Source organism: Brassica napus, chromosome A2, assembly GCF_020379485.1.
Source record: "Brassica napus cultivar Da-Ae chromosome A2, Da-Ae, whole genome shotgun sequence".
Taxonomy (NCBI): Eukaryota; Viridiplantae; Streptophyta; class Magnoliopsida; order Brassicales; family Brassicaceae; genus Brassica; species Brassica napus.
In genome coordinates this window covers 1,539,792-1,553,190 of record NC_063435.1, presented here as the reverse complement: position 1 = coordinate 1,553,190, position 13,399 = coordinate 1,539,792, and the positions used below count along the sequence as shown (strand labels likewise).

The 13,399-nt window shown below is 36.1% G+C and overlaps 3 protein-coding genes across 4 annotated transcripts; 1 reads left to right on the top strand and 2 right to left on the bottom strand.

The window, feature by feature from the left end:
* Window positions 1–1,893: 1,893 nt before the first annotated feature.
* On the top strand, window positions 1,894–5,083 carry LOC106367202 (mannosyltransferase APTG1). The gene is made up of 9 exons (XM_013806921.3): window positions 1,894–2,161; window positions 2,844–2,961; window positions 3,075–3,179; window positions 3,358–3,641; window positions 3,717–3,998; window positions 4,077–4,293; window positions 4,367–4,518; window positions 4,599–4,764; window positions 4,848–5,083. Exons 1-9 carry the CDS (start codon window positions 1,920–1,922, stop codon window positions 4,932–4,934), a joined length of 1,653 nt encoding a protein of 550 aa, XP_013662375.2. The 5' UTR covers window positions 1,894–1,919; the 3' UTR covers window positions 4,935–5,083.
* A 36-nt stretch (window positions 5,084–5,119) lies between these two features.
* On the bottom strand, window positions 5,120–7,855 carry LOC106367203. Of its 2 annotated transcripts, none has more exons than XM_013806924.3 (6): window positions 7,530–7,855; window positions 6,562–6,818; window positions 6,347–6,453; window positions 6,132–6,264; window positions 5,852–6,046; window positions 5,120–5,747 (listed from the first exon to the last, which is right to left on the bottom strand). In XM_013806924.3, exons 2-6 carry the CDS (start codon window positions 6,805–6,807, stop codon window positions 5,403–5,405), a joined length of 1,026 nt encoding a protein of 341 aa, XP_013662378.1. In that variant the 5' UTR covers window positions 6,808–6,818; window positions 7,530–7,855; the 3' UTR covers window positions 5,120–5,402. The 2 variants fall into 2 exon arrangements, with proteins under 2 accessions (XP_013662378.1, XP_013662377.1); XM_013806923.3 differs by having other exon boundaries at window positions 7,555–7,803.
* Window positions 7,856–9,649: 1,794 nt separating this feature from the next.
* Window positions 9,650–12,384, bottom strand: LOC106429915 (formate dehydrogenase, chloroplastic/mitochondrial). Its single transcript, XM_013870684.3, has 5 exons — window positions 11,988–12,384; window positions 11,162–11,336; window positions 10,448–10,988; window positions 10,093–10,330; window positions 9,650–9,964 (listed from the first exon to the last, which is right to left on the bottom strand). The coding sequence occupies exons 1-5, from the start codon at window positions 12,072–12,074 to the stop codon at window positions 9,851–9,853; spliced, it is 1,155 nt and encodes a 384-aa protein (XP_013726138.2). The 5' UTR covers window positions 12,075–12,384; the 3' UTR covers window positions 9,650–9,850.
* Window positions 12,385–13,399: the final 1,015 nt, after the last annotated feature.

Here is a 13,399-nt window from a genome sequence, read left to right as displayed (position 1 = left end):
ACTCTTACCACTTTGAAAGCAACTTATCTTCTTTCTTTACATAATAATTGATAAAACGAGTGTCCTAAACTTCACAAAAATACAACATACTTTTACACAATAAAACAAAATATATATCACTCTTTTTCAATTAGGGTCCCAAATGATTAATATGTTCATGATCGCGATATTTCTTCTTCTCTTTCACAAGCATTTATATAAATCAAACAAAAAGGAAAGCTGTTGCCTCCTAGAATGGGAAGTGGGAACTTTTGCTATCTTAATAAATGTTTAAAAACAGTTTTTATTATTAATATGTTTGATAAACACCAGCGACTTTACTGAAAAGAGGAACAGGAAAATTAATTTTTCTTTATTTTAAATGACAATTTTGTTTTCCTTATCGTTATAGATCATTATGTCACAAACCTTGTATTTGCATTGTCTGGATGGAAAATGCTACTATTTTACAAGTTGCTAATCTTGTTTTCCCCTAATTATTCTATACTAATAAAGTATATTTTTCGTATAGTCTACTCCACATGAAGACTACAGGGAATTTACATAAAATATAATTAATTATGCTTATTGTATAATAAGCATAGGGGCAAAAGTAGGATAAAAAAAAGAACTGGATCCATTCGGATTATATATTTTAACATCTTTATACATTTCAAATCTGCCACACGTGGTCATACTTAACAGCAGCCATCATCGGATCATAAGTAATTAACTATTCGATAATAGTAATGTTTAACCAACATCGTATTCGCGCATATCCAAGAGTTTTAAGTTGGAGGAAGGTTGGAATAACATCATTCTTTCATAATTACGTTTATAAACATCCAAGACCCAAATTTTAGCAAACAAAAAAAAGAAAAAAAACATCAAAGACGTGTGGCTCAGCAGTCTCTTTTTTTGAGCAACGGCTCTGCAGTCTCTATAATTCGTTATGTGGCTGAAATTTAAAACTCTATTTTTTCCCCATTAGTCACTGCTCTGTCTAACACGTAAAACAATTTTTTTAAGTGGAACAAAAGTATGAAATGATGGAAGTTGTTGTCACTTGTTTGTCCCTTGCTTAAACGAAGTTGTTGAACGAAGTTGGTGTCTCTTTAGTGTGGATAAACATCATATTTTTCGTGACGTATATATATTTCTCAATACTCATTTGTTTCTACGTTATTCCCTTTTATATTCGCATAATCGTTTCTAGGGTTTTCTATCCCTTTTTGTTATCTTATGGTTATGGTGTCATCAAGCATGCACACTATCTCCCCACTACTATATTGTAGAGTGTTTGGTACGCGTGCTTAACTGCTTTCATATCCTTTTATATATGTACAATTTATTTTCGGTGGCTAAAAAAAATTAATAATTGCTCTTCCAAAAGAAAAAAGTAAGGTATTTTAAAAATAAATAATTATTTAATTTCGATGGCTAATACGTTCTCCGTTTCGTATTAAGTGTCATCGTTGAAAAATTTCTTTGTTACTAAATAAGTATCGTTTTCGATTTTCAATGCAAAATTTATTAGTTTTATTCAGTAATTTTTTTTATTAGTTGAAATATGGTTAAGTGTATAAATAATTATATTTTTATATAAAAATATTAAAAAATTAACTATTTCTTTAATTTGTGTATACAAGTGATGTCGTTAGGCATATATATTCATAAGACAAATAGTATTGTCAGCGTCTATATAATCATTCTCATAATTTTAATATTATAATTAATCATCGTTAAAAAAAAACTTTGTGTGTAGAAACCTGAAATATATGAAATATAATTTTATCTAAAGTTAGCAAGTTTCATAGAGCTTATTTTACTCTAAACTAGATGGGCCTAAATAATCCAAAGAGCCTATTTTATAATGGGCCTTTTCTCAAGCATATTTCAATTTGGGCTGCGTAAGTTTTTGTCTTTCTAGTTTTCTATCGATGGAAATAAGGAAACGGAAGAACGCCGACGGCGACGGCGACGGTGGCGCGACAGTTAACAGCGGCGATGATCGGATTCCGTCTAGTGCTTCTTCCAAATCAAGTCGAGCAACTCGATCCACGAGGCGGATATTCTTACTCTGCCTCGCGTTTCGCGTGGTGAACGCTTTGTTGATCCAAACGTATTTCAATCCAGACGAGCATTGGCAATCCCTAGAAGTAGCTCATCGCACCGTCTTCGGGTAAAATTTTTTCATCATTCATTAGTTGTTGACTGTTAAGCTGAACCGTTTTGTGGATTCTATGACGGTTGAGTGTTCAACGTAGTGATTTTGTGATGAGTTCGTAAGAGTCAATGCTGTGACAACCCGTCCCGCTCACAGGCACCTATTCTAACCTCACCATGGGAGTAAACGCCTCCACATCCACCGGTAGATTATTGATCTGCAGATTAATTGGTGACAACTTGTGACGTAAGGGCTGTTCGTTTGGTTGCCGCAGGTACCGGCGGCAGCGGCAGCGTCAACATTCTGCGTCAACTCTTGTTTGTTTCATTGACGCAGGAAGCTGCGTCTGACACTACGTCCGAACGCCGCGTCCTAAAGCTGACGCCGATAAAACCTGCAGTCGTGATATAATATGCGGCAGCGTCAGCGTCTGCGAAACGAACAACAAATGTCTTTATTGACGCTGCCGCTGACGCTGACGCCGAAACATACGGCAACCAAACGAACAGGGCTGTAGAAGTGTTGTTAAAGGGTGAGGTATTGGGTTCGAGTAACGTCAAGCGAACCAATAAGTTACTGCAGGGTCGGTGCCCTGCAGGGCTATGAACCGCAGTGAGCGGGATGGGTTGTCACAAATGTGTTCTTGATTTTTGATCGTAATGATGATGATAGGTATGAATCGTAATGATGATGATAGGTATGGTTACTTGACATGGGAGTGGAAGAGAGGGATACGAAGCTACTTGCATCCAATGTTATTCGCTTTCTTGTATAAGGTTCTTCATCTCACGGGTCTTGATACTCCCTACGTTATGGTTAGTGTGATTCTTTCTTTTGACTTTTGTGTGTTTTAGCAATTTTAGCTCTCAGTGTATATTCAAATGAAGGTAGATAGAATTGTTAATGTGTTACAAACTCTTTGATGCAGAGCAAAGCCCCACGTCTCATGCAATCCGTATTTTCAGCTTTTGGTGATCTCTATTTGTACAAACTCTCTGATGCTCTCTATGGAGAAAATGTTGCAACTTGGTCTGTATCCTTTCTATGCAATGAATGAATTTGTGGCCAATGAAAAGTACAAGATTAGCCTAGGCTAGTAAAAAACACTTATCAACTATAAAAAAAGTGAAGCCATTCCACCATTACATTAGATTTGAGGTCGATGTTTATTTGCATTTTATTTCTGGAGTGCTTCCTTAACGTTTTGGTAGCTCTTTTGTCAACTGGCAAACTGGTTCATGTTCTTCTGTATGAACCGTACCTTTTCAAATTGTTTGGAGACTGTACTTACCATCATGGGGATTTACTACTGGCCTTGTATTAGAGATCCTTCAAAGGACTATCCTGTGAATCGGAAGTGGGGTTTGGTCATAGCGGCTTTAGCATGTGCCATAAGACCAACAAGTGCAATCATATGGTTATACGTTGGGACGCTTGAGCTATTTTTGACGCCTAGTAAGGTCAAATTTGTCGTCCTAGAGGTGATCCCAGTTGGGTGAGTTTATACACTGTTAGTTCTAATGTTTGCTTTTGATGATTTTCATAGTGCTTACTTGCTTTCTGGTGTTAGGTCTTTGGTCCTCGGCTTCACCTGTTTGTTGGACCGTCTGATGTACGGCTCATGGGTCATTGTACCTCTTAATTTTCTCAAGTTCAATTTCCTTTCGTCTGGTGGAGACTATTACGGAACTCACCCATGGCACTGGTACTTCTCCCAGGGGTTTCTCGTCATGCTTTTCACTTTCACACCACTCTCCATTGCTGGAATTATCAAGTCTAAGGATAAGAAGCTTTCAGCTCTTGTTCTATGGGTTTTAACGGTTTACAGTCTACTCGGCCACAAGGAATTCAGGTAAAAAACCTTCACAAGGAACATCCTTCATCATGGATTATTTTTTCCCGTGTGGACTACTCAGATTATGAATGATAGGTTTGTGCTGCCGGTGCTACCCATTGCTTTGATATTCTCTGGCTATGCACTTGCTCAAATTGAGGCATCTGTTTCATCATTATCTTCAATAACTACAAAGAAGCAAGTCTCTCGAAAGAAGCACATCGTCAAGTGGTCTCCTAAACTTATACTTTCAGTCCTATTTTTACTTGTGACCAATGTCCCAATGGCACTATACATGAGTTTATTCCATCAGGTAAAGAATCAATTACTTTTGAGTGCTATCTCTATCGACTCGTGGTGAAAAGGAATGTTGTTGTTTCCAACAGAGAGGGACGGAGGATGCGATGAACTACTTATCGGAAGAAGCATATAAAGGGAGAGTAAAGAGCATTCTCTTTCTCATGCCATGCCATTCCACTCCCTACTATTCTACTCTCCATAGTAACATTCCAATGCTATTTCTCGACTGCACGCCAAGGTAACAGAATCACAGTTCTTGCTTCTTTGACGATTTGATTCATAAAGGGGTTTTTCCTCTTTGGTTTTCTTGTCAAACAGTGAAGAGAAGGGAAAACTTGACGAGTCAGACAGATTCATGATGGACCCTTTAGGTATCGTATCAGAGTTAGCTGGAAACTGGTCAGAGCCGCCTAGTCACATTGTGATGTTTGCATCAGAAGAAAGGAAACTCAGAGATTTCATAATCCAACATTCCTTTAGAGAGGCAAGAACATTTGATTTCAACTCTAACGTCATTTGTTTTTTTTTTTGGACTAAAAATAGGTTTCTTTATTGACGATGAAACAGGTGAAAAGATTCTTCCACGCGCATTTCAAGGTTGATAGAGATCTTCAGTCCTCGGTGGTCGTCTATTCTAACAATATAGAAGGCTGATTTTAGGTTTCGTGTCGTTTTTGGTTGGTTTAGCTTCGCAGCTCTTTGAGACGCCGTGTGTTCTATTGCTTTTTGTATGAACGACACGATTTTTCTTATTTGTTTTTATCCTTATTGTATTATTAATGTTTTTTTATAAGTTTGTATCATACAAGTCAATAACGATGTGAAAATGAACGCTTGAATCGTCAAAGAAACCGACCAATTGCATTAAACCAAAAGACTAAGACCATCTTACCAAATCTTGGTATAGATATATACACATAAGAAAAAGGTCACTCATGAAAACTGATGAGAAAATAATCTCACTCACAAAAGGAAAAATAACCAAAGATTTTTAATAACCGGGTTTCACTCTTTTTACCGGTCCATAACTTGCCAATGTGGTAGATCATAGCCGGAGAATACCATGTACCGTATGATCCATAGCGAACGTTTTAATAAAATGCAAAATGTAGTAGAGAAGGCTTATAGCTGTGATGAAGAAGATGAACCTGCAGTAACCAAACCCTCCCGAGCAGGCACTGCCACGACATTGGTGACACGAAGCACGGCTTGTGCGCTTAGAGCCGACAGCTTCGACTGACAGAACATTTCCCAAGTAACTGCCTCTGGGGTTTGCTCTTCCTCTGGCAAAGATGATGGTGATGATGTCTCGTCTTTGATGATAGGATGAGCTTTTTCATAAACGGACTGAAGTTCTAGTAGGACGGTACGTGCAGCCTCGCGGGATTCAGGGAGCTGATCGGTAAGCTGAGACGCGGCTGCTTGAACCAATTTGTCGATTCCATATTCTTTAATACCTTCAACGCCCTGAAGCATGTATATCACAGCACACAGAGTTAGAGTTGCTACATAATATGTGATGCGTTTTTGATAGATATATCTGGAAAGCAAAGAAGATGAACTTGTATTACCAATCGGGGAACACTTCTGGAAAAGCACAACGATGCTTTTGCACGGATCCGAGGATTCCTGTTCTTGAGACAAGGTTGCAGCTTTGGTAACAGCAAAGTTGGGGAAACGTATTTGGTCATTGATGTTAAAGCTTTCTCTGCTGCCTCGCAGACAAACCTTTTATCTTGGGAAGACTTGAGGAGGAGTTGAGTAAGCTGTGAGCATAGTGTGTATGAGAACAAGTAAAGTTCAATCAAATGAGCACAGTGAAAGAGTAAGAGATAAGATAAAAAGAATTACGAGAGAATCCAACAGATCTGTTATATCGTTGTTATACGCGCTGAAGATGTCTGCAGATGTCATGCATGCGGTTTTACACACCGCGCTTCTTGGATTTTTCAGTGATTTCACAACTAGTGGGATCACTTTTTCTCTGTTAAGAGAAGATAATCGTGAGACTTCCAATTTTCAATCTAAATGAAGTTATAGACTTCAGTATAAAGAACATGGCTTACAGCATATGCAGCATTGCTTCTTTGTGGAATATTGAAAGCCGACGAACGTTGTTAAGAGCATCACAGACTGATACCCAATCCTTGGAGTCAAGACCAGCTACAACCGTCTGAAGAAAAAATGAAACCAAACAGATTCTTAAACAATCACATCTCTAATCTCCAAATAGATTAACAGTTTGCTAATGGGATTTAACACAACCAAAGCATAAAGATACCTTGAGAACTGCATCAGCATCGTCAACATCATCCAAGTTCTCAGATTCAATATACTCAACTTCCACGGCAGCTTTCTCTGTTTCCACAACACTAGGATCCAAAGCAGCAGCAGAGCTTGGTAGAGGTCTGTCTTCAGACTTTCCATTAATTTTCCCAACACAAGGCTTGGCTAAGCTTGGTTTACATTCACTCATCTTCTCAGTTACAGGAAGAGTATTCAAATCTTTCAAAGTATTGCTCGCCATGCGTGAAGGAGCTAGAAACAAAGTCAACATTCAAAAAACATAAAGAAAGTTACAAGAAGAACAATGTGGTTACTTCACAGACTCTATGTGATTGTACTGCAAGAAGAAAGTCTATAATCAAAACAATGAAGACTAAGATCATACTCTCTAGTCCACATAACACACATTCTAGAGTTTACTTCACAGCCTTAGAGTGAGACTCAAATCCGTTTCTAACTTATCACATAGCATTAGATTCTTAGGGTATGATTAATGCATGTCTCTTAGGGAAAGTCTCTTAGCTAATATAAGAGAAGACGTCTCTTAATTTTTTTTAGTTAAAAATTAAAAGACGTCTCGTTAAAAGCTAAAAGACGTCTCTTATATCTCTTATTTAGGAGACGTCTCGCATTATATCTCTTATGTAGGAAACTTCTCACAGATCTCTCAATGAATTCAAATCTATAAAGCTTGAATCAGTCAACAAACTCCACTTGTCAACAGCGAGAAGGAAACACAGCAAGAGATCTACATTTCGAACTCGATTCTCAAAGCAGATTAACAATAGCAACGAAAACACGATCTCGCTCAATAACACTCGGAAGATCTCGACTCGTTACCAAGCAAGTCCTCGCGATTCCGAATCCGATTACAAAAACGTTTCACCGGCTGACTAATTCTAGAATTCCAGAGATCAGCACCAAACGTTGAGAATACCAAACACTAGTTCGAATTTGCATTACCGAAAATGAGGACGGAGAAGTTTACCGGCGAAACGTAGCAGAATCTGAGTAGAGAAGCTGACGGCGGAGCAAGGGAAACGCCGTGGACTAGAGAATCGCCTCGCCGACCTTAAGAATCTAAATAAGGAAATCAAATTTGAAATGCGAGAGAAAATGGAGTGAAGAGAGAGTCTTCTTTTAATTTGTTTGAAGACGAAAAAAAAATTATTTAACCGGCGATGCACTTTCACGAGTCGTATTCATGTAAGTGTGGCTCGAGACGACGTCGTATTCGTATGGTGTGGGTCTGAAACGGTGTTGTATATAAATTTCGAGTGGGGCCGATGTGCACAGGAATTTATTTGTCGGTTTCTAGTTACCATATATTGCGATTGCCTCGCGGTTGAAATTAATGTTTTTATAAATATATTATTTCCAAATAAAAACTCATTTCTATTTTTGGTTAATTATATATTTGAGTGATTATTATGTTTCATTTTGAATAAAGATGTTTGATTAGATTTTGATAAGACCCTCCAGCGCTTAATACATCCTCATCAACTGTCGACTGTCGCTGTGAATCTAGCATGATATTTTAGAAATGGTTTTTCAAGCAAATGTTTTTTTTTTTTTATCATGAATGTTGATAACAATGACACTACATGTCATACATTTTCTGGATACACAGAAATGTGGTAGGTGTAAGAGCTTTAAATTCATATCGTACTTATCTATATATAAGAATTAAATTCAAATCTTGTCAGATCCCTATAATCAATAACTTGAATCATTTGAAAGAATGAGTTTGACTGAAAAAAAAGTTTACAGCAAAATTTGGTATGAAATATCTTTGGATTTATACGTGTTTTTATTATGTTAATATTGTCATGAAATCTTGTATCTATAATCTATTTATCAATTATACAATAATGGGAAGATCGGAAGCATTAATTATTATTTACTCAACATAAGAAACTTGTAGTTACACTAAAACTTTTATAAATTAATACTCAATAAATTAATAATTTATATAAATAAATTAATTTTGCCGGTTTCAATTTGGAATGGTTCAAATTTGACACAAATCAATAAGATAATAAGATATTTATAAAAAATTATATGTAAATATATGGTCCCATTAAAATTATAAATTAATAATTTATATGTATAAATATTTATATAAGTAAGAACCTATTAATATATAATTTTTTTTATATTCACAATAGAATTATCTTTATATTTTCTTAACACTTAATATATTTTTGATGTGATTTAGTAGTACTATATCTAAACCCACAAGTTCTATGCAATATATATTATATACACCAAATAATATAATAAAATTAATATAAATGTTAAATTTTTAAAAATAACAATTAATGTCTATATACTAAAATCATTTTTTTTTTATCTTAGAATAAATATATCTTAATATAAGAATTTTAAATAAGAATTTTTTTGTAAATTAATATCTCTACAAATAAATAAAATTTCAACATTATTAATTTGTAGATGTTGTACTGTATATGGTTTTTGGTTTAAACTGAAATAATTTTTCTTTAATAAATGTGCATATCCTTTGATAATAGGTTTCGAGTGGTGACCTTTTCGGGAGGAAGAACAAATAAAAATGAGTATTTCTCAAAAGTCTTACCAAGTCGGCAAGATGATAAAGTGAGTTATGAATTATACAAGTTACTATCTTAAATATGTTGTTCAGAAATTTTTTAGGTTTGAGCAATACTCTGATGCAGTAAAAAAATGCGATACTGAAAAGTGGGTAGGGGAAGAATTAGAATAAGGAAACTAATAATAGTTGGCTGTCACCATATCTAATCACTGTTTGATCAAATTACAAGTTGAATTTTTAGCATTGACATAACATGAATCGCCACATATCATCTAGAGAAAATGAAATCAATATTATTTCATAGTTTTAATACGCATAATATTGATTGACATAGTTGTCGAGAAACATAAATACTATTTGTACATATTTGGACCCACGTTCTACAACATTATACAAATGTTGTCGTAAAGTCCAAGTGAGACCAGCGTCGGTGTGTCCATATCCAGGTGTGGAACAAGTCGGGTCGATGTGGAAACATTACCCTTTTTACGGGTCGATGGCTCTTAAAAAGTTAGGTTCAACTCGAAGATCAAATATAATAAGCACTGTCATATATAAGAACATATGTCATGAAATCATAACGTACGTTACATTACATGTCTTATTACAATTTTTTTTCAAATGGAAAAAGGGACAACTTATTGAGAATTTATTTGGTTCATTGTAAGCTTTTGTCCTTTGGATACAGCTTACAAGACTTGAAAAAAACTGCTCACATGTACTGAGGAGCAATCACACCATCCTTGACAATGTAATTCTGAGCAGGGAAGTCTTCTCCCTTGAAGTACTTCTCCAACATGTCTTTAGTCCCCGCCGCATAACGTATCTGTTTTTTTTCAAATCAAACAAATCACCAAATATATAATATCAATAATATATTTGACTAATTTTGATTAATTTCAAAGCGACTATTATGTATGATATTTGTTAACTCTTAAGGAAAACAATATTAACCTGTGCATCCATGGTGGTGCCAGAGATGTGAGGGGTCATGGCTTGGTTAGGCATGTAACGCCATGGATGGTCCTTAGGTGCTGGCTGTGGGTCCCAAACGTCTCCGCTATACCCTCCGATCTGTCCACTCTCCATCGCTTCCACCACAGCTTGCCTGTCCATGATGGCTCCTCTTGCATTGTTCACTATCAAAACTCCTTTCTTCATTTTCGCTATCATCTCTTTGTTGAACATTCCTCTACAGAAACATAATTAATAATCAATGTATATAAAATTTATATAAATATAAAAAAAATATTGTATTGTTTGTTTTTATTCAGAGTATCTTTAATTTTAGTGATATTCACAATTTTACCTTGTCTTCTCCGTGAGAGGCATGTTGAGAACCACAACATCACACTTAGGAAGCATTTCATTCAAGTTCTCAACGTAGTTAGCACCAATCTCTTTCTCCAGCTCAGGCTCCATCTGAAGCCTGTCATGGTACAATAAGTTGCACCCGAACGGTTTTAACCTTTGCAACAAAAGCTTCCCGATTCTTCCAGCTCCTACGGTTCCTATCGTCTTCCCTTCCAGATCATACGCTCTATACGCAATCCCCGCAACGTTCCACTCTCCATTGACGACCTGGTTGTACCCTGGTACAAAGTTGCGCATGAGGATCAGGATTCTCATCAGCTCATCTTCTGCCACAGAGACCACGTTGCTTCCTGTGACTTCAGCCACCGTCAGGCCAGCAGCTGCAGCTGCTTGTAGGTCGATGTGGTCGGATCCAATACCAGCAGTGAGGAGAAGCTGGAGGTTCTTGGCTTTCTTGATCCTTTCCGCAGTCACGTAAGCCGGGTGAAATGGGGTGGATATCAAGACATGAAGATCCGGGATGTGCTTCTCAAGTTCTGCCAATTATAAGAGTAGCATTAGAAGAGTCATACATATAGTATGTGCTATGCATTAAAAAGAATAATAAATATATGTGCTAGGCATCTAATAATAATAATAAAAAAGTAATAACATATGAGATTTTTAAGTGATAATTAAAATCTTATGTACGGATTTGATGAATACTTACCACAGTCTAGACCTTCTTTGTCGTCAGTGACAATGTACTGATGTCCTTGTGATTCGAGCCAGTTGCGGATTCCTAAGGAGTTCTCGACGCAGCCGAGGAAGTTAGGGTTCTTGGAAGCGTATTCATTGGCTTTGTAGAAAACTCCAACAATCTTTTTGCTCTCACCAGAAGAAGCCTGTTTCATAAACCGGTTCAGAAAACTATTTAACATAAAGTTTCTATATAGCCGTTACATATATAGGAAAACAAACTCGAAGCATGTAAGTTTTAAAGAAACCCTGTCTTAAGACTTGTGTGTCAAGTTTTGAAAACTAACGTGCATACACTCAATTAGTATTATTAATAAAAGCCCAAACGTTTTATAAGCTTGTTTAGAGGCCCATAATCTTGCAAGAGAGCCTAACAAAATATCCTGTCGTTTAATATCAAGAAAGAAACACCATGTAGTCATTGCTTCTAGGATGAAAAAAATGAAATAAATCAATAATCAGAAAGGAGTGTTTCAAACAAAAAATAATCAATAATCAGAAAGGACGGTTGTACTTTCATAATTTCCGTCACACGTTACAGTCATGCATGCACTGTCTGAATCATTATCACAACTAAATGAATTCTTCAACACCAAAACCCTGGATCTCATCAATTTGAGTGAAATTATATGGAAAAGGTCTCAAAACCTCCATCAGTTACGCAATATTAAAGTATTAGACAAACAAACTTAAAAAGCGTACACAAGTAACACGAGTTTCTCCAGAATCTGGCAACCTTATAAAACTTATTATTAACACCAGAAATCTTGAAAAAGGAGAGAGATAGAAGATCGTACATGAAGGTGGCGAGCAAAGTAGCCAGAAGACGAAGAGGAAGAACAGGCCCTGATCGCCGCCCCGGTGAAACGTCTCATAGCCATCATTCTCAATAGAACAGCTGAAGAGATAAAAGAGAGTTTATTATCAATTTGGTTACTTCCTTGGTAGACTTACTAATGGGAAGGAGAAGAGACAACTACTTATATACACTTAGTTGATGAAAGTTCACGCACCTGATGAACCAAAACCAAATCGTCCCTTTGTCCAACCCAGCTACAACGTGACACGTGGCAAAGAAGATATAACCGACGGCTATCGAGCCATATTGTACTAATTTGGTATTGATGTTTTCTGATAATTAAGTGTAAATTTCATGACCAAATCATAAGTATTCAAGTCATATATTTCTCTCTTTTCTCAGTCTCTGAATCTTTAAGAGCGAAATATTTCTAACCATTTTTGTTTTTTGTTATACTGATTAACTGGAGATTTATTTCTGAGTTAATTAAGATATCTATTATATTTATCGGATTTAGTTCTCCATTTTCGAATTTGTTTCTCCATTTAGCAGATTTTTCATATGCTTTTGCATGTTTTTCAAGTTTATTAAGAAATTATGAAAATTTAGATTTTTTGGACTATGCTTTGTTTGATATTTCGTGTGTAAATTTTCATTTTCGGATATAAATATCGAATTAGAGTCTAGTTTTGATTGAACCGAGTTGATTGTTGATTGATTAAGCTGTTTTAGTCCAGACTATAAATTTAGGCCCGAAAAGGTAAGCCCATCTATAGGGCCTGGTTCGTATCTGGTATTAAACGACGGCATTAAGATTCTCGGCATCGAGGCTCGGTTTGGTGATGTTTTTTTTTTCGCTTAACAACTCAGTTGGTGATGTTTAGGGAAAACAATGTGTCTCTGGAGAGAACTTGGGGAGTTTCCCCGGACGTTTTCGTTCTCAATGTGTATAAACATTCTATGTGCAAAGTGGGTCAACTGAGTCTCGCAGTTAGTTGGCTTGGAAATAGAGTTGTGGCGTTGATACCGTCACTTACAACACTGTGATTGGATTACGAGGTTTATGCGTTATGCCAACATGGTTTGGCTGACGAGGCTTATGGATTTTGTAAAGTTGTGAACGTTGCTAGAGCTAAAGCAGTTAGTGACGTGCATAAATCATCACATAATCATCATGGTTATAAACATTCTATTTTTAGATCATTCAGTTTGTAGCATGCATAAATCATGATTATAAACATTCTATTTTTAGATCATTCAGTTTGTAGCATGCATAAATCATCACATAATCTTTGAAAAGATAGTAAACTTGTGAACCAACATATTCCTTATGAAATACCCAAACCTGATAGTAAAATCATCCATATTTGAATGATAGAATGTCCACATAAAATTTTCGATTATATTTTA

Coding starts and splice junctions, on each gene's coding strand:
- LOC106367202 (XM_013806921.3), top strand. CDS start 1,920: ATGGAAATAAGGAAACGGAAGAACGCCGACGGCGACGGCGACGGTGGC. Junction 2,162..2,843: donor GCTCATCGCACCGTCTTCGG/GTAAAATTTTTT, acceptor TGATGATGATAG/GTATGGTTACTTGACATGGG. Junction 4,765..4,847: donor TCCAACATTCCTTTAGAGAG/GCAAGAACATTT, acceptor ACGATGAAACAG/GTGAAAAGATTCTTCCACGC.
- LOC106367203 (XM_013806924.3), bottom strand. CDS start 6,807: ATGGCGAGCAATACTTTGAAAGATTTGAATACTCTTCCTGTAACTGAG. Junction 6,454..6,561: donor ATGCTGATGCAGTTCTCAAG/GTATCTTTATGC, acceptor TTTTTTCTTCAG/ACGGTTGTAGCTGGTCTTGA. Junction 6,265..6,346: donor GAAGCAATGCTGCATATGCT/GTAAGCCATGTT, acceptor TTCTCTTAACAG/AGAAAAAGTGATCCCACTAG.
- LOC106429915 (XM_013870684.3), bottom strand. CDS start 12,074: ATGATGGCTATGAGACGTTTCACCGGGGCGGCGATCAGGGCCTGTTCT. Junction 11,337..11,987: donor ACTTTGCTCGCCACCTTCAT/GTACGATCTTCT, acceptor TTTATGAAACAG/GCTTCTTCTGGTGAGAGCAA. Junction 10,989..11,161: donor CAAAGAAGGTCTAGACTGTG/GTAAGTATTCAT, acceptor TATAATTGGCAG/AACTTGAGAAGCACATCCCG.